The 20432-nt window shown below is 38.3% G+C and overlaps 1 protein-coding gene across 1 annotated transcript; it reads right to left on the bottom strand.

The window, feature by feature from the left end:
- Positions 1-142: 142 nt before the first annotated feature.
- Positions 143-20221, bottom strand: gnai3 (guanine nucleotide binding protein (G protein), alpha inhibiting activity polypeptide 3). The gene is made up of 9 exons (XM_088408935.1): positions 19698-20221; positions 13920-13962; positions 13438-13579; positions 13208-13365; positions 8898-9026; positions 8033-8162; positions 7805-7958; positions 5896-6096; positions 143-3072 (listed from the first exon to the last, which is right to left on the bottom strand). The coding sequence occupies exons 1-8, from the start codon at positions 19813-19815 to the stop codon at positions 5906-5908; spliced, it is 1065 nt and encodes a 354-aa protein (XP_088265061.1). The 5' UTR covers positions 19816-20221; the 3' UTR covers positions 143-3072; positions 5896-5905.
- Between the last annotated feature and the right edge of the window lie 211 nt (positions 20222-20432).

Genomic DNA, 20432 nt, shown 5'->3' with positions numbered 1-20432 from the left:
AGGGTTCAATTGCCCACCATGCGACGATTTCGCTTTACCACACCCCGACCCCGGAACGGATTCATTTCGTGTGGTGGGGGTCCGCTGTACTGTCATTGAAAGCAGCGCTAGCAAAGAGAAGAAAAATGACTGAAGCAAAATATTTGTATTGGTCTTTTTTGATCTGTTTATTAAATTTCTTGCAACAAGGCAAGCAAAAACGCATCCTCGGCTTTGAGCACGAACAAACTGTATTCCAATTCTTTTGGAAACAATAGAAACCCACAAAAGCAGCCACATCCCTTAAAAAGAACACAATTGTGAAAGACAAGCCTGGTTTCATCATTCATGCGACACTCAAGTTAGCCTTGGGTGGGTGAACAAAAACATCACCTCCGTGGAAAAAAATAATCAAATCATTGCGACAAAATTAACGCTGTGTTTTGATCTGGCGGCTGACTGAGTGTTGTCTTACACATATAAAGGAAAAGTAGGAGCATTTTTTTTTTTTTGCACTAGTGACCTTCAATTCCCTCTCACCCACATTTTGTAGCTAAAAAATTTTACATATAAAGTCGTAGGATTCTGGTTGGATTGTTAACGGGACTTTTGTCTCGTCAAAGTGAGCCGTTCATTCACGAATCGTTCATTGGAAAGAGTTGTTCAAAAGATGGCTCTTTTATGACTTTATTTTGAAAAAAACATTGCTTTTCTCATAAACACCGGGATTCATGATTTTGTAGATAAAAAATAAGGTACAAATATGATTCTGGTTGGAATGGTAATAGCACGAATCGTTCACTAAAAAGAGATGTTCGAAAAATGACTGTTTTTTGTTATTTTACTTTATTTTAAAACGGCAAATCTTTTCTCATAAACACTGAGAGTAGTGAATTCGTATCTTACTGATTAAAATCTAAAGTGGTACGATTTTGGCTGGATTGTCAATGGGACTTTTGTATTTTCAAAGGGAGCCGTTCATTCGCGAATCGTACACTAAAAAGAGCTGTTCTAAAGATGGCTCTTTTATGTTTTTTAAGTTTATTTAACACAACGTTTTACTCAAAAACACCGGGATTAATGATACATTGCAATTCATGCCATGCTTAAAGCGTTTAAATGTTGGAATATTAAATATTGCCATGTAAAAGATTGTAAGCAGAAAGTTGGGAATTGTGCCAAACATTGCTTCATTTTGTCAAATGGAAAGTCGAGAAAAAAAAAAATCGAACATTCAACAACTTCTTATAGGGCTGGGCAATACATTAATTAATCATTTTGAAAATAAAAAATTTTAATATTCGCTCAGTCATGAGAATCTTTGAGAGCTCTTCCTGTCCCCACAATGGACAATTTTACAAATGCATTTTTTTTTGCAAGTACATTTTGTTGCCTTGCAAGCTAGAAAATATTTCCACGTATTAATTTGCATTCCATACGTCTTCATTTATACAGGCACCTTGTCCACGCTTCCAATATCTCCCGACAAATATAATTTTCCATTTACATTACAGCCTTCGGTGTTTTGTTTGGAATTGGTCGTTTTAAGGCTTGGAGGTGGACATCAGCTGTCTAGTGGGAGCTTTAGATTTCAAAGAAAACAAAGGGAAGGACAGCTTTTTTTTTTTCCCCCACCTGAACTAATGACGTTAAAATGAGCCAATATAAATGCAGAGCAAAGACATGCAAATTCTAAATGGGGAAAAAAATGACTGATAGGACTTCTTTGAAGAGGACGTGAGGGAAAGAATAAAGGCTTCCACGGTAGGAGGTGAGAGTTGTGAAGCAAATATGCACTTCTTCATTCAGTGGGGTGGAAATGGCTTTATTATTGAGCCCCTTAAGTGAAAAACATTTGACGAGGAATTTCATCTCCTTTTATGAATGTTAGTGCAGTGATGTAGCTCAGTGTAATAATTAAAAAAAAAAAAGATTGCGCGGCTGTGGAATTTATAAGACGGAAGTTTTTTTCCGCACTTTAAGGCACACCTAAAAGCTTTCAATTTTCTCAAAACCTGACAGCGAGCCTTATAATACGGTGTGCCTTATACGGTGCTTAAAACAATCGTTTTCATTTTTGGGGGCCAAAAAAATACAATAACTTAGTCGCCTTGTAAATTCAATACAATTACATTTTTTTACAACATTTGAAATGTTTATATGCTATACATGCTCCAATTTCGCCATTTATATTTAAGCAATTTATATGGGTGCAAGCGCAAATAACGTGAGTTTTTGTAACAGAAAGCCTGATTTCATCAAATAAAATCTAGAAACTGTTTATAAATCAACGAAACCTTGTATTTTAATATATTTAATTGAATCATGATTGTATTCTTTAAAGATCTCGATTTATCTTGGCATTGATCCCAACAGTCTTTGAATGTCATGAAGATGTATTTTTTCCATTCTTCATTAATATTTTCCACAGATCATCTTTATTCTTAAGTTTTGATTGAAAAGATTTATCTGATTGTTTTGTTGACATTCCCTTTGGCGCAGCTCCATCTAGTGGGTGCATATTGCAACCCCAGGCGCTACTGTAGCTTCTATTCTATGCGCCTTAAAATACTGTATATGAAACACGTTTTAAAATACGCCATTTGTTGGAGGTGCGCCTTATAAGCTAGTGCACCTTATGGTGCGGAAAATACGGTAAGTACAAAAAAACATATCTCGGGAATTTCTGACATCCAATCAAAGCAATACTGCGAGTCAATTTCAAAATAACAGCTTCTGCATGCAATGTAAAATGTCCTTGCAAGAAAACACTCAACCAGATAAAGTGAACAAACATATCCGCTGTTAACGCATCGGCAAGTGTGGCGAAAGTGACATACTTGAAGGTGTACAACGCTGTCTTGACCTGCGTCGGGCGCAAAGACCCACAAAAACTCACAGGGATTGCTCCATGAGGCGCTCTCACGCATCTCCTGCTTCCAGCGAAAACTGGGCCCAAAAAGTCCGCACATTGGTGGAGGTCACAGTGGCTGCGCACAGCACTGGCTTGGTCCTTTTTTGTAAAACACTTTGCGCTGCATTTTATGCAGATAGCACATAGCAGTCGAGATGAGCGGAGTCTCCTTGTGACGCCTGCGGCAAATATAACACATAAGAAGTTTTATATCCGTGTTTTAATGTGGTCCTTGTAAGTTGTAGTATGATGTATTGACGGAGCTGAAGTTTACTCCATGGGTGGGATTTCGAGCAATTCTTTGATTTTTACATCAAAGGCATTTCACATCAAAGGCAATACATTGAAAGAAGACACAAGGGAGCTGAAATTTCACCCAGATGGTGACTACATAACAAGTAAACGTAGGCAGTGGGGGAAGATTCTGGTGGTTGTTGCTGGATGCCAAAAAAAAAAAAAAAATCTAAATTTTTATTTGTCATTCTGAGTGATTACAATTGTATTCAAGGAAATAAAACAAACTTTTATCTGATAGTTTGATTAATTTAAAAAAATGTGCTTAAATCATGTGCAAATGTTCAGACAACAATAATGTACACATTTAAAATCAGCTTTAATTTAAACCTAACATTCATAGCTTGTGCATGGCTGCCTTAAATGCCATAATTAAGGAGTTAATTACTATTTTAAAGTATTATGCAAAACCTCAATTCACAATTTAACTTATTTTCAAATGGTCATTTTTTGAAAAGAAGGATTCATTGAATTAATTTGCTTTATTGCCCAGCCATAACATGGAGCTAGCATTGTGTAGCGATAATGTCTGTAACATGGGAATATTTGAATGTGGACATACATGTTAACACAAACGTTATCGAAATTTGTTCTTGATCGGTTAGCATAGCAATTACAGCGGCTAGCATGCAAAAGGAACAAACACACTAGCATTTGCATATATTGTCAACTCTATTATTGTATTTGTACTGAGACTAAAATCGCAGTACAATACAAATTAAATTGAACTTTGTTTATTTGTACATGAATTTCCAATGTTTATATACAGTAGATTTTCTTGATGTATGATTTTTGATAGCTGGCTAGCTAGCTAGCTAGATAGATGGATAGATTTAATTAGCATTTGGTCTACTTCATCTATCGAACATCACGTGTGATGATTGCTCAGGTGGCGACCAATCGCTGCTTTTAAATGTCACATGACCAACCGGTGAGCCATGATTGGTTAGTACCCACGATTTGAGCACAGGTGAGATGATTATCTGTTGACAGCAAGTGGTAAAATGTGTTTTAACAGCTACTAAGTGTACATGAAATATAATTAAGCTATCAAATGAATTATAGACCAAATATTCCCATTTACTGCTGAAAATGGCTGAATAAATGGACTATCCCTTTAAAAGGGTTGCACCAAACAGCAAATAATAAATAAAACAATAGAGTTTTCCATAAAAATGTTAAAGGTTGAGCTGGATATAATAAAAAAATCGATGATTTCTCAACATTTTTGTACCGAAAGAGTCCTAAAGACTGCTTGCAGACATTTATTTCAGACACATCTTTTGTGATTTGTGATCAGAAAAGCTGCCCAATCAAAACGTCAGCACATACAGTACAATTGTTGGAAAGTGTACTGGGAAATTCCAGACAACTAAAATGCAGGAAAGATTCCAAGTGGAGCTTCCAAAGTTCGACCTCAAAATACTTGTGTTGAGTGCTAACTTTAAAGCATGGCCGATGTCTTTCAGAAGCAAGTTTAGCATCGGACGCACATTTGACGAATTGCACGACTGTTGTGCGACTCGTCTCCAGAGCCACTCGCTACAACACAGATAAGCTTAATTGTCCGGACTTGCTTCATTTTGTTGCTCTGTTTTGCCAGCCGGTTTCCGCAGCCCACGTATTAGTGTTTGATTGTTGCATTTATTTACAGGGCAGTCTGCTTGCCTCGCATTTTTCCGGTCTGCGTCATCTCCAACATTCCACCATCAGACTGCGATAGTTGTTGTCAGACGTCCTGTGATCTGAGTCACTCTAAATAACATGAGTAGGAGCGGAATAATTTAACAGTCTAACCCTGTGTACATTTTATATTATTATCGTATTGTATTATTGTATTACGTAACTTAAACATATGTTTGCTGTCAATAGTCAATGATTCATTTTATTATCGATTATTTTCACAGCTCTAGCAAAATGTATGGTGGTTGGAAAGTAAATCTATATATACAGTATATATATATATTTTTTTTAATTTCTTTGGCGCATGTTTTTTTGCATGTTTATCCCAGGGACTTGAAGCAACAATATGTATTTAACATGACTATGACTATTATTATTATTATTACGGTTATTAATGTTTCATGCATCAATGGCCTTTTATGCTGTCTGAGTTTGAGATATCCGACTGCATTTGAATGCAACATATGCCTCATCCTCATGTCAACAGCTAGCAGAGACTTGGATGTGTCAAGATAATTGGAATGCAACCAAAGCTCTGAGAAAAAAAAAAAAAAAAATCTAAATAATGTCCAGATAATTCTATTGCATTGAAGTTCAGGTGTTATTTGGGTTTATTTGGAAGTCGGCCTACGTAGCGCTTTAGTGGCACGTTACTTTATGTTGTTGCAGAGCTTGAAAAGACGACTCCTCGTCTTCCTCATCCTAAAACGACGGCGGTGGTTCTGTACGGATACCCAATTAAGTCGACACCCGGCACTCTTCAACACAAATGAACCGTCGCTCAAAAAACCTTTGGGACCATCGCCGGGCGCTTTACTCTCAGTTTAGTGAGTCCATATGCTTACATGAGGCGCAAAGTCCAAAATTTACACAGCAAACAGCAATATGAAAGCGCTCATTTCGAGCCATGTAAAATGATAATAAAACTTTTCCAATGAATAACCGTGAATGCACACAAACCCCCGATCATCGAGTTCCGCCTTAATACAACGCAGACATGTTAGCTGTGAAAGTGCTGCTCTGACCTTTGCGGCTTTAGTAGAGGCCGATATCCGCCAGGTTGGTCTTGATGATGACATCAGTGACAGCGTCAAACACAAACTGCACATTCTTGGTATCCGTGGCACAAGTGAAGTGAGTGTAGATCTCTTTGCTGCCCTTTTGTTTATTTAAGTCTTCAAACTGGACCTGGATGTACATTGCCGCCTCCTCGTATGTGTTCTCACCTTTACACAAATATAAAAAAAAGAGTACTAAAAATGAGAAAAAACAGCAACGGCAGTGTTTATAGCAACCTATAAATAAGTGTCAATTCTGCCAAAGACAGCGAGAACGTCACCATGAAAGTGAGATGATAAAACACCTCCCACTAAATTGTTTAGAGTCCGCTCTGAAATACGGCTGGGTTTTGCTGTTTGGTTTGCGGTCACAAGGATGGTAATATCAACAAGGTCCGTGGGTGGAGCCTAATCAGCTCAACGGGAAACGTCTGGTCGGACGCGCGCAGGATCTTACGACTTGCTATAATTGATACATCAAAGAAAATCATCTGAAAGGAGCCTCATTCATAACTACAATTTTTTTTTGCTTGACTAGGAAGTATGCATCTGATGGTAAATGATTTCCCTTGTGAAATATGAAAGATGATCGGAAATTAACTATTTGGAATGCAGATTAAAATTAGTCTAAATTTCTGAGTAGATTTATTCCAAACAGGATTAGAGTTTGCCGAGTGATTTTAAAATGTGGATCAGGGGTGTCAAAGTCAATTTAAGATCAGGAGCCACATGGAATAAAATCTATTCCCAAATGGGCCGGACTGGTAAAATAATAGTACATAAGTTAAAAACAATTGGTGTCAATTAAATGTAGCTTTTTGATAAGTGTGAAGGCCTGGTCTGAAATGGCGGTGGTAAAATGTAAATATATTGTTGGAAAAAAAAATATAAAGTAAAATAACATAATCAGCGGTACCCCAAATATCCCAATTATGCATTTTCCTTAAATTGAATGAAAAAAAAATCTGATTTTATTCATTTGTTCATAAAATACATATTATGCACGTAACACATAAGATAAGCACCAAAAATTAATATATGAATAAATAAATAATCCATCCATCAATTTTCTATAGCCCCTTATCGTCACAAGGGTCACAAGCTTGCTGGTGCCTATCCCAGCTGGCTTCAGGCAGTAGGCGGGTGACACCCTGAACTGGTTGCCAGTCAATCACAGGGCACACAGAGACCAATAACTCAATCACACCTATAAATAAATAACTAAATAAATATTCACACAATGAAACACAAATTTCCAGTGGAAGATATCACTCAATAAAAACATGTACTTTTCAAGGAGTACGGTGAAGTGCAAAGAAAACAAACAGAATAACAATGGTGTTGAGGTGTCGCATTTTGGACACTGGTGGCACTCAGACAGAAGAAGTAGGATAGAAGACGTTGTGTGCTAACTGCTGTGGTGTAAATAAAATACATTTAAAACATGTGTTAATAATCTAACACAGACCAAAAATGAATGTTTGCCCATTGTGAACCTCTTGCGGGCGATCGTAGGACTTTACATGCGCTGAACAGCAGCACGACAAAATGAGATGCTAATGCTAACATGAATGCTAGCGTAGCGTTCCAATTTTTGTCAGCTAGCTATTTCGTACAAGAATGGCAACTGGTCACTTGCGCATACAGTTTAAGTTTCAGTGCTAATCTTGACATACTTGTAAAAGTAAGATTTTTTTTCAATTGATTCATTTTCAATGCTTCTCAAAATCATCTTGCGGGCTTGTATAAACCTGCCTCGTGGGCCGGATCTGGCCCGCAGGCCGTACATTTGACACCCCCGATGTCGCTTGTGGAATCTTACTTGGGATGCAAATTTGACTGCGCGGAATTATAGTGCATATTAATCTCATTCTACCTTTGTACTCTGGGTAGCAGATGGTAAGCGGACTCCTGCCGATCTTCTCCTCAAACAGATCTTTCTTGTTAAGGAAGAGGATGATGGAGGTGTTTGTGAACCACTTGTTGTTGCAGATGGAGTCAAAAAGCTTCATGCTCTCATGCATGCGGTTCTGAGGGCAAAGAGAGAGTAACACAATGACCTCTCACATGTCAATGTACGTATATATTAGGAAAACTCACAAACCATCTCCTCATCTTCGGCCAAGACCAGATCGTAGTCATTGAGAGCCACGCAGAAAATGATGGCTGTGACTTCCTCAAAACAGTGAATCCACTTTTTCCTCTCCGAGCGCTGACCTCCCACATCAAACATCCTGGACGCAAAGAAACCAAGAAATATCATTTCAATAAAACCATACTCTTATGTGAGAATAAGCGTCTTGTTTACAAACACCCCTGTCATCATCTCAGACACACACACACACACACACACACACACACACACACATATACGTATATATAAAAATGCCATGATAAAATGCCATGAAATCGAATGAAATTATGCAGAGGCTTAAAATGCACTCTGACCCAGTTGCAAGACTCATAAACACAAGATTATCAAACATGGTAATGCAAAGGATACAAGAAATATTTTCTTGTGCACAAAACATGTGACGAATCATATTACATCATACAGTATGCACTGCATTAGAGCTGACAAAATTCATTGATGCATCAACTATTATTAATCGAGGAATCGTTCAGTCATGGAATCATTGTATGCTCTGTTATAGCTACAGTACATCTATCATAATTCAGCTTCTAGCTAGCAGTGCTTAAGTGCTCCATATAGGCTGGCATGAGAGACATAAATGAGACTGCACATTTGTGCAAACAGCCACACAGTTGCCACTCTTACAAATCACAATTGATCAAACCATGCTGACTCAGATGTGCTTTTTCAAATTGATCCTGTAGAACAAAATTTATTTAAAAAAAAAAAGGAATTATACTCGATAGCTCCATTCCTAACTAAACCACTTGCCTTGCTTGTGAGACAGTGAAAACAATAAAAACCAGGGGAGGCAGATGGCCGATGTTTTACTCACTTGAAATAGAGATCTTTAAACGTGAAGTGGGTTTCCACAATGCCTGTGGTCTTGACACGCGTCCGAAGCACATCCTGTTGGGTCGGGATGTAGTTGGGCTGGCACAGCCTATCAAAGTCGTTCAGGTAGCTGTGGTACAGGAAATCTTATAAAGATGCGTTCAGGGGATATACAGTAATCACACTACACATCCAACACTTAAAGCAAAAATAAGAAGCAATTCTGTTTGACCCTCAAAAAATAAAGTTGCCCAAAGCCGACTATGCGGGACATTTTAGCCACGCAAATTTGTTAAACAAGAAAAGAAACGGTCACAGGCTAACTAAGGCAAGCCAATGAATATACTGTACAAGCTACTAAAGTTTTCGTGTAAAACAACATGATTCTCATACATATTGTGTGGTGTATTTAGTGGCGGCAAAGTTGATACTAACATACAGTAGCACACAATGAGTAGTAGTGGTATTAGCATAGATGCTACACCATTCGCGACACAGTTTCAGGCTAACTAGCGCATGTAGGCTAATATTATCCAAGTCAATTGATTTCTGTGTAGATTATTGATTTAAAGTTATAATATATGGTTATAATAATGTCAAACTACTATGAATTTTCAGCCTAGAGATGGTAGACATGGGCCGATAAGGGGTTTGACGGTTTACCGTGGTATTAAAAGTCAAAGTTTAACTAACCGCTAATACTGTCGAGCGGGAAACCAGCACTTTCCGATTTTGCTTAAAAGGGGAACATTTAAGAAGAGCAGAATATAATTGGCTGCATGCATTTGATTCAAAAAGCTTCTCTTTTGAAAATCATTACTTTTTTTCATGGAGGTCAAGGGAAAAATTTGTCTTAATTTTGTCTTTTTTGAATCATACAGGACGGCTTTTAAAAAATGACTTCAAAAAGGGCAAACACAAGTGCCCATTTTTTTGCAATTCAAACAAACTTGCTTTTGGTATAATTTGAAGGGTTACAGGTGATCATTCAACGTAACAAAGTTTTTTGTTTTTTTTAAATATCAATATTTTAGAGGATTATATTTATAGTCCAGTGTGCCACACATTGGACGTTCATGGAAGTGCAGTGCAGTTCAGTGACACGGTATCACCAGTGCTTGCAGAGTTGCTTTAACAAGCCGCCTCTGAAAATAGTTTGAAGGCAGTTGCTGTTTTTGTTTTTGTTTTGTTTTTTTTAACCTTGGTATGAATGGAGGATAAGTAAAATAACTTATCAGTGACGGGGCACAGTGACTTGCTAAGAATTAAAAAACAAGAATATTTAATGTATTTATTTATTCATGAATGTATTTGTACTAAAACGTGATGCACATTTCCAAAATTAAATATTTTGTTTAACAATAAAATAGATTGTGTTCAATGAGAAAAAAAAACTGCTGTAATTTTAATACCGTGACACCGGATTATTTATTTATTTATTTTTTTTATCAAGGTTATGGTACCGTCAAAATTTGATGTTGGCCTATGTCTAGTGAGTTACAAACAAATTCACTTGAGGTTTTTTGCAAACTGAGTGAATATTTTGTTTTCAAAAGCAAGCATTACACAAAGGAGCTAAATATGGCTTCGTATTTGTGTGGCTGATAAACAATGGCTGATTATGAGTTGAGTGAGAGCAGACTGACTCCACTCGTCCTTCTTTGTCTTATGCTGCGGCGACGTTGGACAAAGCTCACCGAGAGCCACGACCTGTTTTCAAAACAAAGTGCACGTCCTTCACTGTGAGGTCAGAACTTGGCGGTGAATGTGATAACCCGTATACAAACACAAAAGACTTTATATTTTTACTCCCTTAAAAACCTTTGTTGGCAGGTTTGTATTTCTCGATAACAGCTTAACCTTAGAGCCGGAATACGATCTGCTGCGAAACGCTGGTGCCAGGAGATCTCATTCGAATCCAAAACACTAGGAAATAAATGAAAATCTATTTTTGTTTCAAAGGGATGCCATCACATAACCCGTATTAACTGTCGAGGTCACGTTTAATTAACACTGTAACGATTACACAAGGTGAAAAAGGAGTTAACTGTTGTTAACAGTCACGTAATTGATAGCGAGTCCAGGTTGTATCTCAGATGGAGGCTGCGGATGTCTCTCAAGTGAGTTTTAACATAAAGACTAAACAACATTACTTCGTTTTCATACGGCGTTCACCACCGGCGCCTTTCACTTCACATATGCATGCGCGCGCGCATATAGGCGAATACAAGGTCAAAGAAAAAATGAAAAGACACTTGTGGAGGTGTACAAATGCTCAGATGTTTGAGAAAGATGCTGTAGTTTTGTGTGATGGCGTTCAAATTAAAATTACCGTATTTTACGCACTATAAGGCGTACCTAAAAGCCTTAACTTTTTTTTTAAAAAAGCTGATGGTGCGCCTTATAATCAGGTGCGCCTTATATATGGATCAATATTGAGATTGGGATTCGTTGATGGGGAATGAAGTGATAAAGTAAGCTTTACCTGTTTCTTTTGTGTGTTTACAGTTGAACAAGGTTGCACATATTGACATTGAGTTATTATGCTATTGAGAGTTTAGAGTTATTATTTGAGTTATTATTGTTATTACTTTGAGTATGACTATATTATGATTTAAAACGTTTTAAAATATGTCATTAATTGAGGGTGCGCCTTATAATCCGGTGCGCCTTATAGTGCGGGAAATGCGGTAAATCATTTTTCCATCATTTGCACACAGAATTGTATTCATGCAGTCCTTCTCCGTTCTCCTCATGCATGAGCAGAAATGCATGCCTTTTTCTCCTTCTTTATTGATAGTGTTTCACAAATGTCTAACAGGTGAACCTGACAAAAATGCTTCGGTTTATGCTTGCTGCATGCAAATGCGTATCCGGAGGATTTGGCAAATCTCCACTTTGGCCGGAATTTTTGAGACTTTCAGGTTTGATGAAAAAAAAAAAAAAAAGCCCAGGCACATATAGCAAATAGGGCAAATAAGAGACATTTACCGTCTGTTTTCAAGAACCCCGGCCGTAGACTATGCTTTACTTTGCATATTATTCCCATGCGTCTCCCCTTTGCACGTTCTCCCATGTCTGGGTTTTCGACCGGTTCTTTAGTCTCCTCCCACGATTTTCCAAAAACATGAACTGTAGGTATAATTTATGCTCTAAATTGCCCTTAGGTGTGTTTGTGTGAAATGTTGTTCGTCTCTGTGTGCACTGTGATTGGCTGGCACCAATTCAGGGTATCCCCTCCTTCTGCCCAAAGACAGCTGGGATAGGCTCCAGCATGCACAAGACCCTTGCGGTTAAGAAAATGGATGTCTGGTTGTCATGCTTTCTTTGCAGCATAGACCTGATAGCAAAATGGCTGCAGGTGTTGTTCCCACTTCTTGTTGAGGAATGCAATCAAATGAGGAACAAGCGCACACAGCGACCTTTTAAAACAAGACTCGTCTTGCCCCCTTTGCATTCATGTGGAAACAGAGCACCAATGAAGAAGAAAGACCACTCTCATTAAAAGCTGGCCAGATGGAACGTGGCAATAAAGCTCCAAAAAAGACTGATAAGAATGTCAGCAGGAACCATTGCGGTTTCCTGTGGAATAAAGAAAGTGTGAAACAAAGCAAAGGTTGAGAAGAGGCGACACGGGAGCCAGATTAGCATATTTAGTGGTTGCTTTTTCATTCCTGCTTACCACAGCGTGAGAGGTGGGCACGCAGTTCAGACGGTAACCAATAAAATGCATGGAGTCAATTCTTAGGACAAGATAGCAAAAACAAAATCTTATCATAAGAACTGACTTACTCATAAGCATTGCTTTAAGACACCTATGTTTTCCTATAATTTAAGTTATCATTAAAAATATTTTGGGGGTTGTTTTAAAATTACAATTATACATGGGTGTAATTTAATAAACGTATTATAATTCATGATTATTTCAAGAAAATGCATCGAGATAAAGCTTGCTCAAATTTAGCAAAACTGCCCATAATTTTGAAATGAATGGAGAAATATTGCTTACATTTTGCAGTATATTAGGTCAATTTTCAAATATTATATATATGATATTTGATATGATATGATATACAATATGATATACGATAGGATATGATTAAATTTAATCATTTGACCTTATATTGAATTATTTGCTTGAATTTGCAACTTGAAATTGTGCATTTCTGATATCAAATTGTTCTTAAATCCATTAAGAATTTCGAATTAGGTTTCCATGAAAACATTTTTTTTTTTTTACCCCATTGGAAGTTTCTTTTTGGTTTGAACAAGGAAATGTGGCTAACTTTGAACAGAAAAAACAAGTCTCACTATGCGGCCGAGTCGTTGAGCTGATACTCTCGCGAGCGGTCGAAGCAGGCCTGAACGCCGCCGTCGGCCCACAGCCGCTTGATCACGCCGCTGAGCTCCGCCGACATGGCCCCTTCCTCCGCCGAGCCGGCCAGCGCAAACAGCTGCCGGGCGTCGTCCTGGAAACGCACGCGTTCCTTTCTGTCACATCCGGCTCACGGCGCGTACGTTTCCGAGACTCGTTCGCTCACCGCCCGGGATTCGTCGCCAAAGTCGATCTTTAAGCGCCCCATGGCCCGGATGATGGCCATGATGGACTGGATGGTGTTGCTGTAGACCACAACTTTGTACTGACTGCACTCCTCCTCCGAGTAGCCGTCTTCGTGAATGATTCTAGCGATCCGAAACAACAAGCTTTCAGGTTGGAGAAATATTTCAAACTGCGAGGAATGGCTGGAACTCATACGGGACATGTTTTTCACGAAAGCCGTCATTAGAGCTGGAATTTCAGCTCCCGTGAGCATGGTGCGTGTCTAATGTGGGAACTGGGGGAGTCTATTCATGTCTTGCCAGGCTATGACTGGCCTTGATGGCCTTTGTTTTACACGTTGGGATTTTTGCTCCGCCCGGGTGCACGGAAATGAGCCTGCGATCTAATTTCCACAAAGACGGGCCTCGTACGTTAGCACACACAGCAAGGCAACACAAAATCGACCGCGCGTTTCACACTTACTTCATCTGTTTGACGAGGGTGCTTTTCCCGGATTCCCCGGCACCTGGAAAAACAAAACAAAACATAAAACGATGCATCTCGTCACACGTCATGAAATATGCACGTTTTCATTAAACTCCACAGAAAATAAAATCATTCCCACCCAGGAAAAACTGCTTGAAAATACAATGAATAGACATCACACCAAAAAATGTCTGAATCTGGTTGGAAGGTGAAAGTTGAAAACACCATTTTAAAAAGTCATCTTGAAATATAAAAGACATCCTTTTAAAGGTCTAAATTTGGTTGAAAAGTTAAATGTGAAAAGCCATCTTTTGATCATGAATGCCTCACATTCTTGTTCCAATAGTCCCTAAAGGCACTTGAGGAATCAACTGGATATTCCCATTCACATCGCCAGAAATTGATTCCCTGTGCTGAAAGTCAGTGGTCTTAACCACTGGACTGTCTAACTGCAAGCAGGGTATGCAAGGTACAAGAAGCTGGCATGCAAGGCCTGTGAATTTTGCGATTAATACATTTATTTCCTGCAATTATTTCTGCTTAAAATGAGAAACAGAGTCTTCTCTAAATCAGAGAACTCGTCAAAAAAATTCTAAAGTAAATTGGGGCTTTATTGGATGGGCTAAACACATGAAATTTCAATATTTTTTAAGCAAAATTTGAACCCAACTAGACAAGCTAAACACCACGCAAATTTCAATGACTATTTGGAGCAAACTTTTGACCACATTTGATAGGCTAAATACACCCCAGATTTAAACTCGGACCAAATTGCGTAGGCAACACCAGTGGCTAATTTTAGGGATCTACAGGTTAAACATAATCTACTTAAGAATGACAGTTTTTACACTAAATTTGGACAGCATTGGATGGGCTAAAAACCACTTGAATTTCAACAACTATTCTTAAGCAGGTTTCAACCACATTTAATAGACTAAATACACTCCAGTTTTAAAGAATTCAAGATTCAAGCGTTTTATTTCCATATGCATAGCAATACCACACAATGAAATTCTTATTTTGTTCACTCCCCCGAGCAGACTATATTCCATAATTGAACAAATAATAAGGTAGGCAATAAAGACCAAAAAAAAACAAAAAAAAAACAGTAATGGAACATAATGGCAGTAATCATTAACCACTTATAAATGAATAGATTCACATTCTGAGCATATTACAGAGTAGATTGAGTGGAAGAACTGTATACATATGAGGAAGATGGTGCAAATTATTCCTGGGCTAAATCTGGATCACATTGGATAGGCAATAAAAGTAGCCCATGTTTCCTGACACTTTTCAGACCCCTTTAGCCTAAACACAACCTGGTTTTCAACTCGTAAATTTGTCCCCCATTGGACAGACTAAACACAACCAAGTTTTCACTGACTATTTCTGGACTCAAGTCCAAGACAGACGAACCCAGATTCAGCCCAAAATCTAATGTTCAGAAGACATCTGATGCTGGGTTGGTTGTCGGTACCTTAATACAAAAACTCAATTTGAATGGAATTTGAACATTTTGTGAGGACGTCTGTGTGCCGGAACAATCCACAATTTCGAAATGCTTTTGAATGACGCAAGAAATACCATGCTAGCTGCAACCCAGACAATATTATAGAGAGAAACCACCGAGGCGCACACACAGCATCTGCAATTGCTGTACGAGTCTCTTCTTTCGGACCTAAGAAACAAATTGTGACGGTTGCAGATGATTTAGACATGACTGTTGCAACGATGGGAGGGAGAATCACTTCCTATGGCAAACATTTACAAAATTTCAACATTAAACCACACAGGATACGTCTGGCTGACTCGGCGTTTTGCTTTCGCTGGAAGGATAACATAGATATCAGATCAGGAAAAAAGAAAGCGTAAAGCTGGACAAAAACATGTTTTGCATCGTAATTAGTCAGCGTGATCTTATTTATGGTAGTTGCGGTGACTAGCGGCTGGGAAGTTTATCTCACAGCCTTGAGGATGGACGCATGATGGATGATAGAAGGATTGATAAGTGTGTGCAAAATAGACACGCAAAAAAAAAAACTGTGTCCTAACTGCAATCAAAATTTGAAAAGTTGTTTCTCCGGACTGCTTTGTGGAACTGGAAGCGGACATATCAAACGGACGATTACGGTGATTCGAACATCTGCCAAAAATTGACCAATATTTTCAGATTGGTTGAACTTTTTACCCTTACGTGCGCTGAAATGTTAATAACGCCTTAATGGCACTTGGCACCCAACATTAGGGGAGAGGGGAGCAGTGGCCGTATGAATATTTCATGCAGAGCTATGCTCCATATATAAATAAACCGTTCAATCAATATACGGCAGTGCTGTTTTTGAAGCAATTATCTTTATGTGTGTCTGTTTGACTTCCTGTTGGCTTTGATGGCATGATGTTAGATCACACAGCTTTGTGGGCGTGACTGGCAAGTGCCAATATTTCCATTGGCCTACGGGCAGCGTTACAAGAAAGAATAAAGTCTGTCTTGCAAGAGGGGAAAAAAAAAATCCAAGTTTTTCAAATGATCTCTAATGCAGTGGTTCTCAAAGTGGCGTCTGCCGACCCCCGGGGGTCCCTGGCCTGACTGGAGGGAGTCTGTGAAATAATTTGAGTGTTTGTCTTTTAGCAGTTGCGGATTTGTGCCATGTTCGGCTTAGTCTAGTGAATTGATAGTGCCCTGTATGTCCCTAACAGTTTTTGTTAACTAAGGTTATACCACATTATTTTCATCAAAAGAAGGAAGTAGACCGAACCAACGTCTGAATCCATTAAGATGAGATTTGTTCGGTGTTAAAAATTCTTCAAGCGCTCCGGTTTGTGTTGTTTACTTACCTGTGTTATCTTATTTTGAAATATTTGCTTTAATTCTGGAAGTCCGCACTGTATTTCCTTTTGACGTACTCCGTTCATCATTTAGCTTTTAGCCAAGGTTATGAACTAGCAGACTGACCCAAAGTTTGAGTCCATCCTCGTTCACGCGCAGGGACATTAGGATGACATTTATGTGGTGTTAAGAATTCTTCAAGCGCTGTCATTTTTAATGTTCAGTTATAATTTACATTAAAAATGTATGCTTTTAATTTGGAAGGCCACGCTATATTTCTGTTTCCTGTTTTAATCTTCACGAAACTTATTGGCTGTTTTGCGTCACGTTTCGCGTCCCGTCGCACCGAAGTCGTACCGTAGATGTCGCCCTATCACCCAATCACACAAACGTTCAAATGTGTCGCTTGTTACGTCGTGAACGTAGCCGATCTGAACCAAGCATTTTTTTTATTTTCCTGAACCACGGAGAGCCGCAAGATAAGGATGAAAGAGCCGCAAATTGCTGACCCCTGACCTAGATAGAAGCCATTGTAATATCGAGGAAGGATAGAAATGCGGTTATTAATCATAAAATATATATATTTGTGTTCATTTCATTTTATTTTATATTTAAAAAAAAAAAAGTTTGAGAACCCCTGCTCTAAATGGGCCATGACACCAAATGTGTCAATTTTGTACCACATCACAGAAAGAGATTGAATTTTTTTTTTCTTACCCCCCTTTCAGATTGTGGTAACAAAAAAAGTTGTCATTCGAAAATCAAGTGTCACTTTGCTCATTTTGAAGAGAAACCAGCACAATGCTCTCAACTAATTAAAACAAAAAAGTCAGCATAAGCGTCATTGCATGTTCAATATTGACACATTTCATCTTTTTTAAAATAAATACCATTCGTTCATGTTCACAGAAAACCTTGAGTGGGCAAAAAGCATTGACCCCTTCCTCTAGTTCCGTAACCATCGGCTGCATTTTTGGATGATTATCAACCATGGCCTCCTGCCAGGCCAACTTTGCGCAGGCATTCGCAGTCAGCCAAACGGATGCAGGATTTACCATCAAGGCTCACTGAACAGGAATTTTTTCTGATATTTTTGTTTGCTTTTGGCAGGGATGAATTGATGTTTGTGGTCTAACGAGACCATTCATTGTTGGGATGTGTTATCTTTCCAGCTATGTGGTTTGGTGCAGCAATCACCGGTGCCCCTCTTTGTTTTCCCCCATAATTCTCTTGTTCCTGCACCAAAAGAAGAAAAATAACACCCGCAATCTTCCACACTGCGTTCATAAGCATACAAAAAAAAGATTCCGAATGATGAGCTTGCGACCGGTATTCAAAGCCGACGTAAAAAAAAAACAACAAAAAAAAAACAGTAACTTTCTCTTCATGTGAAAGCAATTTGAGGTTTGATTTTTCTGATTATGCGAAACTAGAGAAGCTGTTTTTTGAGGAACGTTCAAACTAAAGTTCTGCTTAAGTCGGGACTGTGAACTGATCTAATTCTAGTAAAGGTAAACTTACTATAATTGTTGTTATTGTCTTCTGTCGAGCCTTAAGAAAATAAAAACAAAATGAAAATCAATAAAATCTTGATCTCCTGCTATGAATGTTGCTAGTACCGGTCATAGTATAGCATTGTTATGATTTTATTGAATTTTGATTAAAACAGTAAACCCGGCAAACATTTATTTAAAGGTTACAAGGTTAAGAAAGGTTAAGAAAAAAAATCTTGTGAAAATCATTTAGATATACACTGATTTTAAATGTTTTAATGTAGACTTAGTATTCATAGCTTGTGCATAACTTACTTACATTTTTGACAATCAAGTCATTCCTTCCGAAAAACATTTCTTGCATATCTTTCATTAGTCTAGGTCAGTGTTTCTCAAACTTTTTCATTGATGTACCCCCCGCAAAATATTTTCAAGTACTGTACCCCTTAACCAGTGCAAAACATTTTGGGGTTTAAAAAAAAGACTTAAAACATGCAGTCAGTGTCTGATTTCTTGAACTTTAGACACTTTCAGACTTCATTTGTATTGGTCCACCAAAGAAAAACGATCAACCTAAATTATCATATTTTGGATCACAGAAGAAATCTGTCTTCAAAAAGAAATAACTTTATTATTAATAAATATTTTTCCACAAAAAAATATAAAGTGTCATACCTGTTCCCAAAGTTAAATAATTATAAATAAATGTATGTCCACAGAAAAATACTACACATTAAGTGTTCTCTTTTGGGGTTACAGAAGAGATCTGTTCACAAAAATCACTGACATAATTATTAATATTTCTCCACACAAAAAATAATCAACAAAGTATCAGACTCGCTCTCCAAAAGAAAAAAACTATTAAAAAAAAAATTTGTCCATAGAAAAATATTCAAATTAAAAAGTCCTCTTTTGGGATTTTAGTAGTCATGTGTTCATAAAAATAAATCATGAACTTGACAGGTAACGAGAGGTGGCACGTGACAAGTTGGGTCCAACCATTCTAGTATGGGGGAGAATCTGGCTTTTTACAATAATTAATTTGAAGAACCGACTGAACATAAAATTTGTTTTATGAACTTGTATTTTCCCGAAACAATTATTTCAATATTTTTAAAGAATTTTTGCATGTCTGTTTTATTTAAAATCCACATTAGCGATATCTTAATTTGACTTAATATACGAGCATAATGAGTGACAAGCTTAGTAACGGAACGAATTCAACTCGGAAGTCAATGCACGAATGGATGTGTAATTTAGGAAGCTTTTGATTCATAAATGCAGATACGACCTGCAGCTGGTTGTGGCCTACTTGTACCCCCCCCAACATCTGGATTACGCCTCCCAAACTCAGTAGGAGAAGACACATCTGCTCCATACCAAAACACTTTGGTGAAATCTCGCTGGAACTACAAGGTGCGTTCAAAGACTGAAGGAAAAAGCGAATCTTACCGAGCAAAAGCAGCTTGACTTCTCTCAATAACTTCTCTCTGTCCTCTCGCAGGTTTTTATCGATCATCTTGCTCCTCTCCATCGCAGCTTTGTCTTCGGCGCTGATTGTGCAGCCCATTGTGACTTTAAAACTACTTTTCCCGTTTTCGTCGTCTAGGGTTTTTTTTTTTTTCAGCGGCTCATGGGTCGCGGGGAGTCACCGAGCTGTGGGGTAGTCCAGAAAGGCGTTGGCGAGATCCTCTCGAACTCGGCGCTTTAGTCCGATGCTCAACTCCTGCCGTCAGCCACAAGTGTCCTCCGAGGCGGGGGTAAGGGAACGCGTCCGAATTTGGGTTTGCTTTCGACCCCTTTGAATTGTTTTGGAATAACTACCAAGTTGAGGGACAAAACAGTGCCGAGCAAGTTTGCTTTTTTTAAATCTACAATTTTCAACGTTACAAATATTTATCCAAAAAAAAAGAGTTTACTTTCGCCTTGAGTGACAGTGCTTCCGCTGCGTAGTCGCGCCCTCGTCATCCAGCTGATCCAGATGCGAACTGAAAGCACGAAGAAGAGGAAAAAAATGTGGGCCCTCCCCAAAGGCTTGATGGGAAATGTAGGCTAAGAGGCCAAACGAAAAACAACGCCGATTGAATGGTCTGTTGTGTTTGCGTGAGAGACACTTGGGATCATTTGGCAACTAAATATACTGTAGCATACATTTAAATTGCAAATTACAATTGCCAACGTGTTTTT

This window comes from Hippichthys cyanospilos, chromosome 2 (genome assembly GCF_059441005.1).
Source record: "Hippichthys cyanospilos isolate Australia breed blue-spotted pipefish chromosome 2, RoL_Hcya_1.0, whole genome shotgun sequence".
Lineage (NCBI taxonomy): Eukaryota > Metazoa > Chordata > Actinopteri > Syngnathiformes > Syngnathidae > Hippichthys > Hippichthys cyanospilos.
The sequence above is the reverse complement of the archived record's forward strand: the minus strand, read 5'-3'. Positions and strand labels throughout refer to the sequence as shown.